General features: G+C 43.6%; 1 protein-coding gene and 1 pseudogene across 1 annotated transcript in view; one reads left to right on the top strand and one right to left on the bottom strand.

Annotated features, from left to right (window-relative positions):
- The window catches only part of Slc49a4 (solute carrier family 49 member 4), a 70,028-nt gene that overhangs the window by 25,000 nt on the left and 25,006 nt on the right, over window positions 1-20,022 (bottom strand). The window contains exons 3-5 of the mRNA XM_075965273.1: window positions 6,972-7,237; window positions 5,005-5,134; window positions 1,903-2,011 (exon numbers count right to left, since the gene is read on the bottom strand). Of these exons, the coding sequence (XP_075821388.1) occupies window positions 1,903-2,011; window positions 5,005-5,134; window positions 6,972-7,237 (505 nt within the window). The remainder of the gene's footprint in view (window positions 1-1,902; window positions 2,012-5,004; window positions 5,135-6,971; window positions 7,238-20,022) is intronic.
- On the top strand, window positions 15,490-15,590 carry LOC142842784 (U6 spliceosomal RNA; annotated as a pseudogene).

The raw sequence follows: 20,022 nt of genomic DNA, 5'->3' as shown, positions 1-20,022 counted from the left end.
AGAGTTTATACATAGACAGATACCTGGAAGGGCTTCTCAGGGTTTGTAACACAAGGCACAGATACACAAAAATCAGCATCATTTAAATAGACTTGCACTTTCTCTTATTGGAACTGAACACACTCTGAATACCTGCCATCCAAAACATGGATCAGGAAACAGGAGTGGTCTCTTTATTTTTTAAAAAAGATTTATTTATGTATTTTATAGATATGAATACTCGATTTGTATGTATGCTTGCATAACAGAAAGGAACACATTGGATTGAAGAGGGCACCAGATCTCATTTATAGATGGTTGCTAGGAATTGAACTCAGGACCTCTGGAAGAGCAGCTAGTGCTCTTAACTGAGGAGCTATCTCTTCAGCTTGAGGAGAGGTCTTTCAATGACAAAGTCATTGGAGATCTGCCCTTATGAAAATTGGATTGGCTTTCTTTATAAAAGTAGAAGGGGTTAGCTGGGCGGTGGTAGTGCATGTCTTTAATCCCAGCACCCGGGAGGAGAGGCAAGTGGATATCTGTGAGTTCAAAGCTAGCCTGGTGTACAGAGTGAGTTCCAGGATGGCCAGAGCTGTTACATAGAGAAACCCTGTCTTTGAAAAAAAAAAGTAGAAGGGGCTGCCTCATCCTCTGCCATGTGAGTGTACAGAGACATGCATACAACACAGCCATTATCCTGTCTATAAAAAAGGCGGCTAATATTGCTGCATACGCAAGTGCCTCAGACAGGTTGCACATTGCCTGTCAAAGGAAGCATACATGAAAAACTAGTTCCATTCCTAGACATACAACCAAAAGAACTGTACAGGAGGAATATAAAGAGCCATGCATGAGAATGGTCACACAACCCTCCTGTGACAGCAAAAAATTGGAAACAATATAAACGTTCATTAAAAGCAGATGGCCAAACTGTTCATTCATAGAGCAATAACAGCATACCAGCATGTTGGATTTTTTTCTGTCTGCCATGCTAAACTTCACTCTGCCTCCTACCATACCTTCTGGAATCAGAAAGAATGAGGTAAAGATACCAAGCATGGTAAAAGGGTTTGGTTTCCTTGTTTTTGTTTTTTTGCATTTACATGTGCACATGCATGAATCTGTGTATGTATGTGCATGCATAAATGCAGATCAGATGACAACTTGTGGGAGTATGTGTGTGTGCACTCTCAAGTACGTGTGTGTACACCTGTGTATGTGTATGCATCCGATGTGTAGATCAGAGGACAACTTGCGGGAGTGTGTGGTGTGTGTGTACATGTGTGTACATGTGTGTATACAAGTGTGTACATTTCTGTATGGTGTATGTGTATGCATGCGCCATGTAGGTCAGAGAACAACTGTGGGAGTGTGTATGTACATTTGTGTGTACAAGTGTGTGCATCTCTGTATGGTGTGTGTGTAATGCATGCGCCATGTAGGTCAGAGGATAGCTGTGGGAATCAGATCTCTCCTTCTGCTGTCTTCTGTTATGTGGGCTCTGATGTGGGTCATCATGTGTAGCCCCAAATGCTTTTACCCATAGCCCTCTTGCCAGCCATGGTCATGTTTATAGAAGGAGATGTCCTAATTGTGAGACAAAAGAAAGTCCTTAGAACAGCAATTTATCAGGTGACAGGTTCATAATTTACCTCACCATGTATGAAACAAGGGTAAATGATGAGGTTAACCAAACTAAGAAGTTTTCCTCTTCTATTTCTCAGTATTAATAGCAGTCCAAGAAATGGGAATTCACAGCTGATATTAAAAATCGAGTTTTCATCTGTCCCATAGGAATCTTATTTGTAGTAATGATTGAGGCAACATTTTACCTACCCTTGAAGCTAAAACCAAAAACATATCACAATTATTTATGCTAAATGAACAAAAATTCCTACAACATATACAGACACAAGTACTCACTTGGCTGACATGCACTGGTGTTAAAATTAAGTCCAGAACTCCAGACCAGCCAGCAAACACACCAAGTGGTATCGCATACGCTAAAGCAATCATCAAAAACCTCAAATTGCTGCAAAAGAAAACATTATTACAAATTTAAAATGTAGAACTTAAACTATTGATGAAACTCTGAAGTCATTTTGAAACAACACAGAACTGAAATAGGAAATATGTGTCCATCTTTAAAGAAAATCAAGGTTCTTTAACCTGCTAATTTTTCATAAGAACCCAGCCCTAAATGGGATGATTTTAGCACAGCCCTGCACTCGCAGCTCAGCAGGTGGAAAGACTAAGTGTACGGTTGGCGGACGACTCCAGGGGAACGCCATTTTCCAGACATAACACGGCAGACACACATATGAACTCATAGTCCGTGTCAGCACACACAAGACCTACACAGGTTCAAACCAGACAAAATCCCAACATGGAGAAGGGGAATGGACACAAAGTCCCATCCCTAATCAAGAAGTCATTTGTAAGAGATGTCGGGAGAGGGAAAATCGGTTTTCTTTCATGGAGTGACAATGGTCAGCACCAATCAATTACACTCCAGGGCAGGCCCTGTACTCAGAAACAGTTGGCCAATCCAAAACGGACTCCGTGATTTTGTTTGTTTATTTACTTTCTTTTGTTTGTGTTTGGCTTTCTTCAGAGAGAAAATATGAACCTGGGTGGAAAAGAAAAGGGGCAAAAATCTGAGGAGAGCCGGAGGAGGGGAGAATGCGATCAATACATAGTCTAAAAATCACAAAACAAAAATCCAAGAAATCACCCCAAAAGTATCCTTTTCATTTATAATTTTTATTTTTTTTACTTATATTTTTTAAATTTCCAGTGTTTGCTGTGTTATGTTTTATGTGATATGTTGTATTTACAGGATGATTGGTTTGAATTTGGGGCAAGCTTGGGTTACAGAGTGAGTTCCAGAATAGCCTGGGTTATACATCCCATCTTAAAAATTCCAGCCAAAACAAAATAAAAGAAAAATCCATACAGCACCTAGGAATAAGCCAGGAAGGTCAGACACACGCACGCACACACACACACACACACACACACACACACACACACACACGGGGTAAGGGTGGGGGAGGGTGTGAAATTTTAAACCTAATTAAGAGAGCAGAGACAATCTAAGTAGACGAGCAGTCCACACTATCAGCCTACATTGATCTGTAAACTCACTGTGATCACAGCTAAAACAATACTTGTATTTTTCTTGGAAACTTAAGAAATATGAAAAATGAAATTCTTTAAAACGCTAAGTCACCCTTAAAAAAATAAAAAAGATTAACAGAGAAGCCCCTGTCCCGAGACAGTAAGATTAACTGCTTGGCTGAGCCAGTGAGAGTGTGGCACTGGCTCATGACAAAGAGGACTATGGGGAAACACAGACCAGGACACAGACACTGCACACAGTGAAACAGCACTGCCCACCAAGTGCCAAGCATGTCTCCAGATGTTGTTCCCAGACGAGGAAAAACACCGTCTATACCGCTGTCAACAGCATTTACTAAGGCGGACTAAAACTCGGATATGAAACGGAAAACCAAACAACTATTTAAAAAAAACAACAAAAACTCATGAGGCAATAGGAAATGTAAACACTTGGACTTGGAGAGGTGGCTCTGTGGTTAAGAACACTGGCTGCTCTTCCAGAGGACCTGGCTTCAATTCCCAGCACTCACATGGCAGCTCACAACTGTCTGTAATTTCAGTTCCAGAGAATCTGATACCTTATATAGATATACCTGCAGGCAAAACACCAATGCACATACATTTTTTAAAAAAAAATCATTTAAAAAAACTTTAAAAAAAGAAAATGTAAACTCTGACTTGTCAGGAAATTATTGCTAGGACCTCCTAAGGTATGATGACATTACACTTATTACAAGAGTTCTAAACAGTCAGGGGCTGATGCAGACGGTTCCAGAATTTGAGGGAAGCTTGAAGCTTGGGTAACATAGTGAGATCCCATCTCAGTTTTTTAAAGGTCTGTGTATTTAACATAAACTACACATACTGCAGCATTTCTGGGTGAAGTTGACTGTCCTTGGGTGAAGGGAGTGGGGCCGAGATAAACAAGGTGGCTGTGCCGGTCTGAGTTCTGGGGAGGGGCGTTTATATTATTTTACTTTGTACATCTTACAATGTTCTAAAACCGAAAGCTTAAAATGTGGTTCCTTTGGCACAGTGCTTGTGTAGCCTGCAGTTCCCAGCCCCACACACTGTAGCACATGTCTGTAACCCAGCACTCACGAAATGGAGACACAACATAGGTGGAGGCAGGAGGATCTGAAGTTCAAAGTCAGTCCTGACTACAGAGTGAATTTGAGGCCATCCTGATCAAAATGACACTCTGTCTCAAAACCAACCAACCAACCAACCAACAAAAACCAGTCAAACAGAATGGAGCACATAAACTGAGCACAGATAACAAAGATAAATTATATTAATTATATTTACAAAGGCAAAGAGGTGAAGAAGCTCACAAAGGCACCTGGGAAACGGGAGGGGGATGAAAATAAAATGAAGGGTAACAGTGTCTATGTGCTGCCAAGAGCAGGTTCGACTCTAAAATGCAAAATCAGCAGCCGTCACCAAACATGACACTGGCGTACAAAGGGGCAAAGGTCACATCAGGTCACACAGGCAAAAGCCTGGTAAAGCAGCAAACTGCATGGTGGGACCCTGGAGCGGAAATGCTGATGGGTTTGATGCCTCCAGATAATGAAATTACAGTTTTCAGAGCCAGCTTTTTAAAATTAAAATGTCTTTAAAAATCAAAAGAAGAAGTAAGGATTTCTGAAGTTCTTTGAAAAACCAGAGGAAATTATCCTGTAGGTTTGAGGTATTGGGCAAGACAGGCCCACAGAATCTCCCTGAGAGCCCAGAAGTATAGAAGGTCACCAGGCTAAATAACAAACCACAGCACAGATATAGACACAGGCATACAGACACAGAGACACACATACAAACGCACACAGGCACACACACACACACACACACACACGCATGCACACACAGTTACACTGACGGCAGCCACAGCCACAGTCTGCTCACCTTAGTAACCTACAAAAGCTGCGCCGATAACTCAGCCGCTGGCTGGCTGCAGCAACGCTGGGAGGAAGAGGAGGCCGGGGTGGAAAATAGGCAAGGGTGGCAGAGAATATTAGACAGGCAAATCCAAACTCTGAAAGAAAAATAAAAGTGAAGTGTTAACCAATGATACAAAAGTCAGTACTTACTTCTTTAATATCTAGCTCTACAAAGACAAGCAAAAACCCCACTCAGCCCAGAGCAGAGGCTGGGTGTGTGGAGACCTAAATTCCACAGGCCACCAATAGGGGGCGTGCTGTGAACAAAGATGCACAGTGGTGCCTGGTACACACCAGTGATCCAAAGGCCCAAACCCTGCAGCTGAGATTCCAAAGCAGGTCTAAGACAACTCTAATAAGCATGGTACTCAGGAAGAAGGGATACAGGAGGACACTAAAGAGGGTAGGATTCTGTCTCATGGAAGACAGGGCTTCTGATGCGCAGGTAAGATAGATTCAATTCACACACTGTGCAGGAAAGTTAAACAGGACAAAGAGGCATCTAAAAGTAAGAAACCAAGAGACTGAAAACGCAAACGGAATGCTCCCTTTTCTCCTCCGTCCCTGCTATGCCAAATCCTGAAATACAGATCTCCTCGTGTAACTTGGGGATGAATTCAGAGTGTGGCCTCAGCCCATGGAGGGGCCTGCTCTGGAAGCTTCCGTAGCCTGGCTTCCCTGGCTCTACGGAGCCTCACTAGATCTGAACTACTCTCTATGTTTCATCTGTCTGGCTGCCCAGACTCTCTCCCTTCACTGGGGTCTGGCTGTCCAGGCTCTCTCCCTTCACCGGGGTCTGGCTGCCCAGGCTCTCTCCCTTCATTGGGGTCTTCCCTGGTTCTCCCCTCATCTTCCCTTGCCCTGTGGGTTTTGCTGGCTCCTCCTCACCTCCGGGTTCTAGGTCAGAGGCTAATCTCTAAGGAGCTCCACTGCGCACTCAGTGGAGACAGGCATGCACTGCTGCCTCGGAGCTTCAGAGCCCGGGCATGGCCACCCAAGTGCCCAGGCAGGGGCAAGCATACAGGAGGAGTCCGATATTTAGCAAGCAAGTTAAGGCAAAATTCAGTATAACCTGGTCCCTTATCTTTCTTTATCAACTTCATTTTCTGCTATTTGCTACTGACACACAAATAGTCTCATGGGACCACTGGGACCATATCAAAATAGGGGGGGCCACACCCTAGATACTCTCATCCCTTCTCTGCCCTTCAGGGTCCCCTGCATGAAACACCCTCACCCATTTGAACATTTGGTGAACAGTTATGATATCTATATAACATGATAACTATATTAATTATTATAATTATTTTATCATAATATATTACACTATCCATATATTCTTACTTTAATTCATTATTATGTTCTTGGTAAAGCTTTCCTTAACACCTCAATTTCTCTCTAAACCCAGGCAAGTTTGGTTCCTCCACCTTGTATGTTCCTAGTTGTACTACAATGGTCTCAACACTGATCCTACCACCTCCCTGTGCTGAGCACTATGCTTAGATACAGCAAAGGTGTATAAAAAACACAAGGAGCAAGAAACACGCGTATGGGGGGGACATAAGAAAAAGCTATAAGGGTGGAGTATAGGGCTGGACTAGAGACAAGGGAATGGATGTGAGAGAACTCTTTAGAAAGGTCGCTGTCTCTGATTAATAAGACTAACATGCGTAGCCAAATCTATAAGACTATGGAATATGTTATAGAGTGCTTTACTGCAAATAGATTAAAAGTATAAAATTAACAAAGAATTTTCTATGTAGCAAGCACATGTTACGTTTAGTGACTTTCTAGGAAGGGTTGTTTCAAGCTGGTATCTCCATATAATACAATAAACGTACAGTCTGTGATATGATCTGGCACACCAGAACTAGAGAGCAGAGACTGGAACGGATACCAAAGAAAACCAGGAAGAAAAAGGCTCCACAGTACCTGCATACAGCACAGTCTCGATGCGGTCTTTGATATGAGCCCGGCTACTCTCCGCACCCAGAAGGGGCGATGTCCCATTGGGAGCTGGAACAACAAGGGGCCCGACAAGGAACGCACATGCTCCACCGAGGTAACTCAGCATTGATGCAATTGCTGTGGCTGTGGCTCGTTCATCTGCAGAGAACCATGTCGTAGAGAGGAACGGGGCTGCATTCATGACAGTTGGACCTGCCAGCCCGTTTAATATCTGTCCTCCGTGGATTAATCTGGAATTAGGAAAGTTATAAGGCAGGACGATATTTGAAACAAGCATTTTCTAAATCAAAAGGATATTGTTAAGCAAACAGCAGTTTAACCACGGTGATTAAAATGTATATGTAAAATAATGGCATTCTGAGAAGGTGAGCCACTCTCAATGGCACGGTGACTCTCTGGGAGGGATGCTAAGTGCACCTAGGTGCATTTACTCACTTCACAAATACTAAACTAAGATCCTGCTATAGCCTTAGCGTGGTGGCTTGAATAGGAATGGCCCCACGGTCTCTTAGATTTGAATGGTTGTTCAACAGGGAGTAGCACTATTAGGAGGTGTGGCCTTGTTGAAGTAGGTGAGGCCTTGTTGGAGGAAGTGCATCACTGGGGATGAGCTCTGGGGTTTCAAATGCTCAAGCCAGGCCCAGTGTCTCTTTCTCTGTCTCTACCTACAAATCCAGATGTAAAACCCTCGGTTCCTCTCCAACACCATGTCTGCCTGCATGCCACCGTGCTTCCCACTATGTTAACAGACTACATCTCTGAACTGTAAGCCAGCCCCAATTAAATGCTTTCCTTTATAAGAGTTGCCATGGTCATGGTGTCTCTTCACAGCAGAACACTGACTAAAACACCTGGTTCACTTACCCATTATTGTTTCAATTTGTTAAAATAGGAGAGCCTAGGCTTGGAAGAAACTTGCCAAGGTGCTAACAAAGCAAGTCAAAAATTAGATTAAAAATGCATTGTTTTTTCCTAGTAGATTACTTGCCATTCATTAACAGTCCTTAGAAATGATTCAGGTGAGCTCAATATTTCATGCCCACTCTATGCCAAGCTTTGAATGCTATCCATATACAAAATAGTCACCAAGACTCTTCTAATGCCAGAGAGAAGATGCTCTAGCCTGGGTGGAGACCCAGCATTTCAATTGGGCTGGTTCACTCACTTGATGCACCTAGAGACCAGCCCTGGGACAGTGGATGCACCTTAGGTGGTGCCTGAGAGACAGACAGGCAGAATCATTCATTCTTTAATGAGACAGGCAGAATCATTTGTTCTTTAACGAGATACTGAACTTTTCCTCCCCAGAATTTGTGCTCCAGAGCATCAGTTTAGAAGGCCGCAGCCATGTAGGTGGTAAGCCTGCCTGCTTTGCTGAATTATTAGAGTGAGGCTCTCTCTCCTTTCCATCTCTTTTCTAAGCACCAGTTGGCTCCCTGTCCACCCTGTGTCTGACCTCTATGCCAGAACAAATGGCAATGCTTTTCCCCTTCTCTTTCCCATCGTCTCCTCCAGGCAGCTGCTGAAGTTTTACAGCCTGCCTGCTCTGGAGATTTACAATAAAATGTTTTCCATTTCAGTCCATACTTGAATTCTTTTACTAAAGAGACTAAGAACCCCAGGGTGGGACCCTGATTCCCCCGCATCACTGTCTGGATCATGTGAGCAACTAGATGTCTGAATCGCCCTGGGCACTGAGACTCCACTCCTTGTACTTGACAAGAGGTAGATTTAGACTCCGTGTGCACTTCCTGGAACCTTCGGCTAATGAGAACTTTTAAAGGTATGTGTGTGTTTTGAGGACTGGACCCAGGGCCTCATGGCCCCACAGTTCCAACGCCCTCCCTTCTGACTTCAGTTGTACGGGTTAGTGAAGGACAGGCTCACTGTCCTCAACTGTTCTCTTGTTCACTTTTCCTAATCAGCTACCTAGCACTCTTACCTCTCGCTGCCAAACCCTCGGCCCCTTCAACACTCCTGCTCTCAACACTTCTGCTCACATCCCAGAGCGATCGGGTGTTTGCGGAAGTTTGGGCAAGAAAGGAAGGCAGGTTGGCGCCTCTGCTGTGGAGGGAGGGGCCAAGCAGGTGACCTCCTACCCGAGCTTTTTAAGTAGTGCATGCATTTTCAATTCTTTCTCTCTTTTTACTTTCTAGTAACTGGTATCTCAAGCCATTTAGAAAAAACATTTCCTGAATGCAGAAAGAAATAATAAACCAGCACAGAGGAGGAGGCAGGGGCCTATGCGGGAGCTAAGAAATGAAATATGCAAGCCAGGCCTGCTCTTCTCCCCATGAATGCTGGGTGGATTATCTGGAGGGAAAATGGCTCTAAATGCCATTAATATTCCTAGGTTCAAAGACGAAAAAAGTTAAGATCTCTTGTGTAAGGGAAATAATTTGCTAGGTAAAGAACTGAATTCAAAATGTTTATGTGATGAATTGGTTCCTCTAAAGTCAGCAGATCCCAAGATACCCACAGCAATTCTATCACGTGGAACCTTTTCCACTGTAGACCTGTTTAAGCACAATTAGCAAGCAACTAAACTGTTTAAAATCCTCAAGTCAGCAGGGTATGGTGGCGCACATCTCTGATCCCAGCGCTTAGGAGGCAAAGGCAGATGGATCTCTGTGAGTCTGAGGCCAGCCTGGTCTATTGAACATGCTCCAGGGCAACCAAGGCTACACAGAAAACCTGTCTCAAAACGAATAAAGAAAATAAACCCAAAATAACAAAATCCTCAAGTCACTCAAATACATACATGGGATCAATAAGTTTTTAGAGATTTCAATTTAGCAATACAAAAAAGCAAAATCAGGGCTGGCAAGATGGCTTCAGGTGCTTACTGCCCAGCTTGACGTCAGAGTTCAATCCTTGGGAACCACAAGTGAAAGAGAGTCAGGGCTCCCACAGGCTGTCCTCTGACCTCTATAACCATGCCATGACACACATGTACTGTCCCCACCACACTCCCCATACTAAGGGGGAAAAGAGGCCATTGTAAAGGTCAATATGCCGTACCGTCACAGCACGCTGGGCAGGGACAGGGCAGAAGATAAGACAAAGTTGTTTCTGGCCAGTAAGCCACGTGACACAGCAGGAATGGTTAGGCGCTGCCCTGGGCTATTCAAAGGGTGTAAAGCTTTCTTCCCAGAAACAGCACAAGGACGGGGTCTGTCCTCTGGGCCGTGCTGGTCTGTCAGCGCAGCTGGATTCCCTCTTTTCCTCCCAGCCTCCTCACCTCTGTCACCAACCTCAACTCCTCTGGCTTCCTTTCTCCCACCAATCTTCTCTTTTCTCCCACCACTGTAAGCCAGTGGAAAACGGATGAGACCTCATTTCTTAAGCATGGGATAAATTTAGGCTTTCCACAGCAAGCAGTGAGGAGAATAAGATGGAGGCCCCTCTGTACCCACAAACCTGGAAAGCAGCGACAAGAATGTGCACTGTCAAGGTTTGCTAGCAAGGCGCTGACCATGAGGGATCTGAATCCTACGACGGCCCTAGGCACCTCTGCCTTCAGTTAGGGCCCTGTACACAGAGAGGACAAGCCCTGGGGGACACGCAGAATGGCACTCACGTAAAGCTGCACTGCTTTTCATATTATTCAATATTAATAGATTTTCAAAAAAAAATGCCAACAGCTCAAGTTCAGTCCCAAGAGTTACACTCTGTGTTTTCTAAGTACCTGATGTTTCGGTTTGCATTTAATGATATTCTGCTATCTCATCCTTTAGCTTTCTGGCATCATGGAACAAACACCTACGATTTCTAAATGATTCCTATGCAGGATATATTTTATCATTTACATTTTTATGGCTAAAAGCGATTTCAGACCAAGAGGTGCACGGAGCCCAGCACATTTCCATCCTGAGTGCAACCCTACTTTACCAGCCCCCAGGGTATGACTTGCACTGCTGATGCCAGACACTGACATTTTTAAAAAAATAACAGATATTTCCTTGGGGTAAGCCAGTGTTCTTTACTTAAATTCTATTTTTAAATATGAAATATTTTAGAGTTCGTAAAAAATTACTTACCTCTTAGACTTAATACGCCAATAATTCAGAAACATTCTCCCAATTGCTAACCTCCCATCAACATAAACTCACTGGATACTGAAAACAGGAGAAGAGCTAGAAATAGCCTGCCTTCTTTGTAGCCCAAGAACGGTTCAGAACTAACTCTAGGAAAAGGGAAGTTAGGTGAGGACAAACAGAAACCCTGGGAAAGTCCCAAGCTTGGACACTTTGTTAGAGCTTCTATTTTTAAATGAAAACTTAACACACTTCCAAATCCTTAAACAACTTGGCCAATTAATGACTAAATTACAAACACCCCAAGTATCCGCAATGCTGAAGGCAGCTGCAGCCGTCACTGAAGAGAACATAAAGCTTGGGCCCTAAAGACTCTACATAGAAACGTCTCTAACACCAAGAGAAAGGGCAGGGAAATGGTAGCGAGAGACTCAGCCTCTGGGCTCTCCTGACTTCCTTAGCTGTACAATCTTTGCTGAACCACTCATTCACCTGTTTCAGTTTCCACAAAAGGCCCAATACAACAATCTTTTAGCAAGATACGGGAGGAAAATGGATTTAGTCCTGGTCTGAGAGAAGCCTGCATCCCCTCACACTGCCTCGCATCCTTTTTCTTCCAACTTTTATTTCATCTTCTTGACTAAAAGTATATGCACTCATAGCAGAAAAAATCAGAAAGAAATGCAGAGAAGAAAAACTTCATCCATAGACTGCACACATCACTTTGGTGGCTGTGACGACTATCTTTTTTTCCCAGTTGTTTTCTGGTCAACAATTAGGCGGGGCAATCACAGATATTATATTGAATATACAAGTTTTATGTAGTAAATTATTTTGACTTTTCGTACCTCAAAAGCATTTTCTCATTTCATTACTTTTATTATCATAATCAATCTTAAGATAGATGTATAAAAACATTTACCTAATGTCATTAAGTTTTTGATAACTTATCTTTTTAATAGTAATACTGTTGGTGGCAGTCATCATAAGTAAATATTAGCCATTATCCAAATTACCTCTCTGGAGCCAGTAAGGCAAAGGAACCACCCGAGGTTCTGCTGAGGAGTCTGCAGTCATTCACATTTCCATCAATGAAAGAGCCTCCTCAACCTGCCTTGCACGCCGACATTACACACTCATGCGCGTGCACACATGGACTCGTGCACACATATATTCATCCTCTCATACTAGTTTTCTACTGTTATTTTAATTAATTACCTCCTCTTTATTTTTACTGCATGCTTTGGAAAATCAGAAGCTTACCTTCGGTCTCAGGAAAATCAAGGTGTGGCAAGGCTGCTTTGGGGGAAGAATCTTTTTTTTTTTCCTTTTCCAGCTTCCAGCAGCTCCCCATTTTAAGACCTCCCTGCACTCCTCTTTGGGCTCTGTTAAAGAGTCTTGCGATTCCACAGGCCCTACCTGAACAAGCCGGGGTTCTCTCCCCGTTCTCAGGTCAGCTGATTAGCAAGCTGCATCACACTTTCTTTTCCTATAACAAATACCTCGTCTAGCCTACATATGAAGAAGGGGGGCACTTGCTTCAGAGTTTTGGGGGCTGACTCCCAAATTTCATCTTTTAGGCCCTGTATTGAACACGGCTGTCTGTGTGGCTGCCCCATCTCATGCAGACAACAGTGACGAAGCCTGCATGGGAGAACAGACAATAGTCAACCCATGAGGCACTGGAGACAGGAAGGCCTGGTCTTGCGCCTTCTACAAGAACATTCTCAGATTACCATCCAAAGGGTCATGGAGGAATAACATGTGCCCCAAACAAACTAAGGACGTGCCATTACACCCTACCTCCTTAAAAACATCGTATTATACAAGGCTACATAAGACCATTTGCATGCACGTATATAATGTACTTAGTACACACACACACACACACACACACACACACTATGCTCCACTACCCTCGTCTACCCCTCCCCCGTCTCACTGGTCCCCTTTGCTCTCTAGACACTTTCACTTCTGGTTCCTGTCATCTGTACACATGTGGCTTTGGGTCTCTATAACAACTGGGATCCACAAATGAGAGAAAACATATGGCATGTGTCTTTCTGGGAATGACTTCATTAGTTTACCATGGTTACATCCATTTTCTGACAAACAACTTTACTCCACTATTTTCTATGTCGGAAAAATCAGACTATGGATGTAAATCTCACTTGTCCATTCTTCTGTTGAAAGACACCCGGAGTGGATCCATAACTCAGCTCTTGTGAATGGTGCTGCAGCAAACACATGTGCCTGCACCTCTGCAAGGCAAACACCGCAGGAGGTATAGCTAGGTCACGTGGAAGTTCTATTTTCAGTGTTCTGAGAAACTTCCACACTGATTCCCAGAGTGGTTGGACTAGTTTTTACTCCCACCAGCAGCGGTGAAGTTCCCTCTGTCTGCATCTAGGGCAGAACTTGCAGTTACTTCTGTTCTGACTGGAGTGAGGCGGAATGCCAATGGAGCTTCAAATCTGCATCTCTGATGGCTCGTTATAGTGAAGGTTTTCCCCACGTTTACTGGCTATTCGTATTTCACTGTTTGAGAACTGTCCGCTCACTTCCTTGGCTCATTAATTGACTGGGTTGTTTGTTGGCATCTGGTGCTATGACTTCTCACACAAATCCTCTATCGCATATACAGTTAGCAGTACATTTCTCTCCACATGATCATTTCTTTTACTGTACAGAAACTCTTTGATTACATGAAATGCTATCTTGAAGCACTTTTGCGCTCTTTCCTCTGTTGGTCCTACTTCCTGTCAATACACAGTCACAATGGCCCTTCAGGATACACCTGGCCCATACCTACCAAAGCACAGGCGTCACGTCATTCAACCATAGTACGCCTTCATGATTAATATAGCAATCACAGGTTCAGATCACATGGATGTAGTCTACCACCTACCTGTAAGTCAAAAGTCCTTCCTTTTACTGCATTTCTTTTCGGTACTGTTGCTCTTTCTCTTGCTATGTTACAATTTTTCCTTGTTTGTGCAGAGGTGGATACCCTGTGCAGTGTTTGTAGCAGGAGGCACTGTGTGGATGTGGGTGTGCATGTGCATGTGTGCACAGACGGGGAGGCCAGAGGCCTGTGTCAGGTATCTTCTCTGACTGCTTCTGAGACACGGTCTCTCACTGAACTCAGTGCTCACTGATTGGCTAGAACGGCTGGCCCCCAGCTCCAGAGATTTGCCTGTCTCCACCCCTCACCCAGAACTGGTGTTGTAGATGCACACAGACCACACCTGGCTTCTTTGTGCAGGTGCTGAGACCTGGACTCAGGTAACTCCACTGACTGAGCCATCTCCTAGTCTGCTAATTTATTTTTGGAGCATAATAGTTAATAATTTGCAAACAGCCGCATCTGTCCATTTATCTCTTTATTATTTTCCTCAGAAAAGCACCCTCTGCAGTTAAGGGATAAACAGTCCCACATACTGTTTTGCTATTAAATATATAACTACTTCATCTGAATTTGTTTTGATACACCATATGAGGTGAGAATACAAAATATTCTCTTCTTCCCAAGAAAGAACAGACAATGAACCATTCACCCATCTGTGCAGGGTAAGACACTGTCTATCTTAATTTACACGTCCCCGCCGCTGCTTGCTATATCTAAGTTTGGGCTAATGACTTTATAGACTTTATATTGGAAGGACTTCAAGGTCATGTCCCAACAAGATGTCGTTTGAGCCAGTGTGTTCTGGGATCTACTTGCTACGAAAGGTTAACCTGCTCCCCTATTGAGAAATTAGCCAGGAACTGGGGAGCTGTACTCCCAAAGGCGCGTCATGGGTGGCACTACCCTCGGGGTTCGGCTGTAGGCCTCGAGAGCTGGCCACCTGTAAACTTAGAGCAAAGCTGTCACCTAAAATAACTAGGAGCCAGGTGGGGAAGCTGTGACATGCCTCTGAGTTCTGTGGTCTGGATCTGGATGGTGTCCCCAGATCCCAGTGACAGGCCTGGATGCCAACCTAGGGTGAAACTTTTGGGAGGTGGAAGCGGTTACTTCCTGCCTTGTAGTGCCTTTGACCTGAGGCACTGTCTTATACCACAGGCCCAAGAACAACTCTGAGGGCCAACTGACCTGGGAGTAAAACCTCTGAAGCCATAAGCCAGAATAAACCACACCTCCATTTAAGTTGGGCTTTTCTTCTCTTTTTGTTTATTTTTAATTTTGATTTTTTTGAGACAGGGTTTCTCTGTGAACCATGGGTGTCCTGCCTCCTGAGTGCTAGGATCAAAGATGAAGACACCCCACTTGACCTTTTTTTTTTTTTTTTTAAATCACTGTGGTAAACCAAACAGACACACTGATTTCAGGATGTCACCTGGGAGTAATACAGTCAGGAACAAGCTAGCTGGTGCACAGGCACTAATGTAAGGTACAAAAGCCTGCTGGACTTTCTTCCCCACTTGGGGCCTGCAACCTTAACTTAATGATTCCTGGAGCACAGATACTAAGACTGAAACAATACAGAGATCAGATTGGTCCCTGCACAAGGATAACATTCAAATTCGTGAAATATTCCATATTTTCGTGGGGGTCATGGGAGAGGGAAGAGGAGAGGGAAGGGAAGGAGGGAAGCAGAGAAAACTGTATAGCATAATAAAAACAAAAAATACATATAAAAACAGTAATAAAAATTGGAAAAAAATATACTCATCAAATTGGGGGAGTAGGAGCTGGAGAGATGGCTCCCTTCTGCATGGGAAGTGGAGAGTGTGTTTGATGACATGCATGGGACCTTCTGCATGGGAAGTGGAGAGTGTGTTTGATGACATGCATGGGACCTTCTGCATGGGAAGTGGAGAGTGTGTTTGATGACATGCATGGGACCTTCTGCATGGGAAGTGGAGAGTGTGTTTGATGACATGCATGGGACCTTCTGCATGGGAAGTGGAGAGTGTGTTTGATGACATGCATGGGACCTTCTGCATGGGAAGTGGAGAGTGTGTTTGATGACATGCGTGAGACCTTCTGCATGGGAAGTGGAGAGTGTGTTTGATGACATGTATGGGACCTTCTGCATGGGAAGTGGAGAGTGTGTTTGATGACATGCATGGGACCTTCTGCATGGGAAGTGGAGAGTGTGTTTGATGACATGCATGGGACCTTCTGCATGGGAAGTGGAGAGTGTGTTTGATGACATGCATGGGACCTTCTGCATGGGAAGTGGAGAGTGTGTTTGATGACATGCATGGGACCTTCTGCATGGGAAGTGGAGAGTGTGTTTGATGACATGCATGGGACCTTCTGCATGGGAAGTGGAGGCTGTGCTTGATGACATGCGTGAGACCTTCTGCATGGGAAGTGGAGGCTGTGCTTGATGACATGCGTGAGACCTTCTGCATGGGAAGTGGAGGCTGTGTTTGATGGCATGCGTGAGACCTTTTGCATGGGAAGTGGAGGCTGTGTCGATGACATGCATGGGACCTTCTGCATGGGAAGTGGAGGCTGTGCTTGATGACATGCGTGAGACCTTCTGCATGGGAAGTAGAGGCTGTGTTTGATGGCATGCATGGGACCTTCTGCATGGGAAGTGGAGGCTGTGTCGATGACACGCATGGGATTATCTGCATGGGAAGCGGAGAGTGTGTCTGATGACTGACGACAGTCTCCTTTCTCTCTTCTGTTGTAGCATCCTCAAGTTTTAACTGAATATCTGGCAGCTGAGCTATGCTTTACCCTCTCCTGCAGATGCCTGACCCCAAGGTAAGCCTGTACCAATGAGAGGGAGAGCAGAAATAATGCATACAGCCTTTAGTCATCTAAATATGCTGTGATACTCTATTCAGGGGCCAGCCCTAGTCACACAGCCAGGGTGATCATCTGAGGGGATGCTGGAACCGCCATTTCTCTTAAGTAGCTCACTACCTTTCAAACTGCATCTGAAACACCTCATAATACTAATATCTGGAAGAAAACTAAAATTTTACCGAAGTATATTTTTAGTCTCTTTGTTAGAGAGACCAGCCTCTACTTTATTAATACAAACAAAGGCTGTTAAGTAAATATGACTGAATTATGAATTTAAGTGACAGAATATGGAAATCAACATTTATTAAGTATGGCTACTATTTCCATTTTCATAAATATTTTTCCCATTTTTCTTTGATTTTTGAGATTATAATATTATTACATCATTTTCTCCTGCCTTTTCCTCTCTTTAAACCCTTGACATTTTTGTTTTAAACACTGTGATGGTTAATTTTCATTGTCAACTTGCACACCAGGGAAAAGGAAATCTCAATTGAAGAATTGCTTCCATCAAGTGACCTGTGGGCATGTCTGTGGGACATTTTCTTGATGGCTAGTTGACGCAGGACGGCTCACCCACCGGTGGTGATGCCATCCCTGGGCAGGTGGTCTAAACTCATAGGAAGGCTGTGAACAAGCCAGCCAAGCAGGAAGCACTGTTCCTCCCTGGTCTCTGCTTCAGTTTCTGCCTCAAACCCACACTCTGGTTTCTCCCAGTGAGGGATTTGAAAGAAGAAAGCCTTTCCTTCCCTATGCTGGCTTTGGTCAGTGTTTATCATGACCAAACTAGGACCAATCTTATTAATTTACAGGCTATCTAAAGCATTTCCAATATACACTCTCTCATTTTGCATTTTATGATTAATTTTGAAGCATAAAATTCAGGTGTTGATGTCAAAATATCAACTTACCCATCACCCTAATCCTAATCACAAGTGGTTGTTGCCCTCTGTGATTTCTGTACTGATTTCATGCTTAGGAAAAAAGTATTTGGAAACAGGATTTACTTTGCTTTCTTTTGTCTCATTTGAAATCCCAAATTTTCAAACTTGTCAGGCATGTGCTTTGATGCATGCTGCAGAGTAAGGACCCTGCTTTATTTCTAATAGCAACAATTTCAAGAACAGATACACTCTACTTGGAGTGACTCAACAAGCCCACTGACTTGGGTTTTTACTGTTATTACCCAAAACAGCTTTTAGCCTATTTGGTTCACAGCTTTTTGCTGTGGATAAAATAAAATTTTATTTGTTTCAATGGTATTATGAGAAAAATATTCAAGACAAACCTTATTTTGAAGGAAAAAATAAAAAGGCATTTTCAACAGCCTTTGAAATACTCTTAAAAATGTATTTTCTTCTTGGGGCAGAATGTGGATCCAGTGTAGAGTGCTTGCCAAGCAGGCAAGCTGGGGATGAATCCCTAGAACTACAGTAGCTAGGTGTGGCGGTGCACTTTGGAGGTTGAGTCCGGAGAATTAAACTCTAGGTCATACTCAGCTACATAGGGAACAGGAGGTCAGCCTGGGCTACACTATCCTTCCCAATCCCCCAGATCCCCCCTCCAAAAAGTCAGAGAAAAACATCTATTTTCCACTATTTATTTTGTGTATTGGGTGTATGTGTGTGCACATGTGCCATGGCGTGTACGTGGAGGTCAGAGGACAACTTGCTGCCATGTGGGTCCCAGGGATAGAACTCGTCATCAATTGTGGCAGCAAGCACCTTTACCTGCTCCGCCATCTTGTTGTCCCTGAAATAGTCTTAGTGACCCAACTCAAGCTATTCTGAACACCTTACCTGCATCTATGCTGTGATCCAACGGGAGGGAGCAGGGAAAGTGGATGGTCAGTTCTGTGCTGGCTTTGTAGAGTTCTGACCTGGGCGATGGGACCTGAGGATGTGCTTGATGATTCTTTTATTAATATATGTGTTTTATAGACTTTGGGGGTTGGTTTTGAGACAGGGTTTCTCTGTGTGACAGCCATAGCTGTTCTGGAACTTGCTTTGTAGACCAGGCTGTCCTCTAACTCACAGAGATCCACCTATCTCTGCCTCCTGAGTACTGGGATTAAAGGTGTGTGCCTCCATGCCTGGCTGTGTTTTATATAGTTACCTATATATGTATATGTTAAACAAGAAAAAATAATATTTCTGTGTGATACTGGGAGCCTGGGAACAATCTCAGATCAACATATCACAATGATAACCAAAGGGGGAAAGGACATATTGCCAAAGCTCTAATTTCACACCTTTCTCCCCGTTCCTACCGCCAGTCTTGAATCCCAGCACCATGCAGAAATACTTAAAATTGGCCCTAGAGCTTTAAGAATCAAATGGGGCAAATACTATGATTATTAAAAGAGTCTAACTCTTTAGATTTATTTTTGTTTTATGAGTGCTTGCTTGTGTGTATGCATGTGTACTGTGTGTGTGCCTGGTGCCCAAGGAGGCCAGGAGAGGGTGTCAGATCCCTAAGAACTGGAGTTACAGAAGGTTCTGAGCAGCTATGTGGGAACTGAATCCAGGTACTCCACAAACAGCAGCAGTACTCTTAATTGCTAAGCCTCTGCTGTCTAAACAGTAATCTGCCTAAAAGGCATTTATGTGATTGTATCACAGAACAGATTAGTGAGATACAATTTACTTAACTGATTGTAATTTGAAGTGAAGGTACTCTACACCTACGCATGTAGTTCTTAAATCTAAATAGAATGAGATTACCTAACAGACATTGTTAAAATTGTTGGCACTGGGGTGGGGACCATGGATCTAGAATACTAGTAAACAGGTAGTTTATGGAATTTATTTTTAAAGACACCGACATAGGGCAACATTAATTTTGCCCATTTTATAGAAAAGAATCTTAATGCTTAAATGTTCATATTGCTCATTTTTCTACCAAATGATTCATATTTCTACACTGGGAAAATTTATTCATAAACCTCCCTCTCATTATTCATAGTCCCCATGAACAAAATAAGGTGCTTGACCAACACAGGTAACTGAATAAAAAATCCTGGACAAAACCACCCCTTACACTGACCCTTGTACAAGACTGATTAATTAGAACCTCAAAGTTCAAAGTCAAATTACCTTCAGCCACCTTTAGGCCCCTTAACAGCCACTTAATTGCCACCCTCCGTATGTGACCACTAGGCAAATTCAAATGTTCCCATCAAGCAAAAGGCTAAGAATGCTGCCGTACTGCA

The sequence above is a fragment of the Microtus pennsylvanicus genome, chromosome 1 (assembly GCF_037038515.1).
Source record: "Microtus pennsylvanicus isolate mMicPen1 chromosome 1, mMicPen1.hap1, whole genome shotgun sequence".
In the NCBI taxonomy this organism is placed as follows: domain Eukaryota; kingdom Metazoa; phylum Chordata; class Mammalia; order Rodentia; family Cricetidae; genus Microtus; species Microtus pennsylvanicus.
This window is presented reverse-complemented; position numbering and strand designations above follow the sequence as displayed.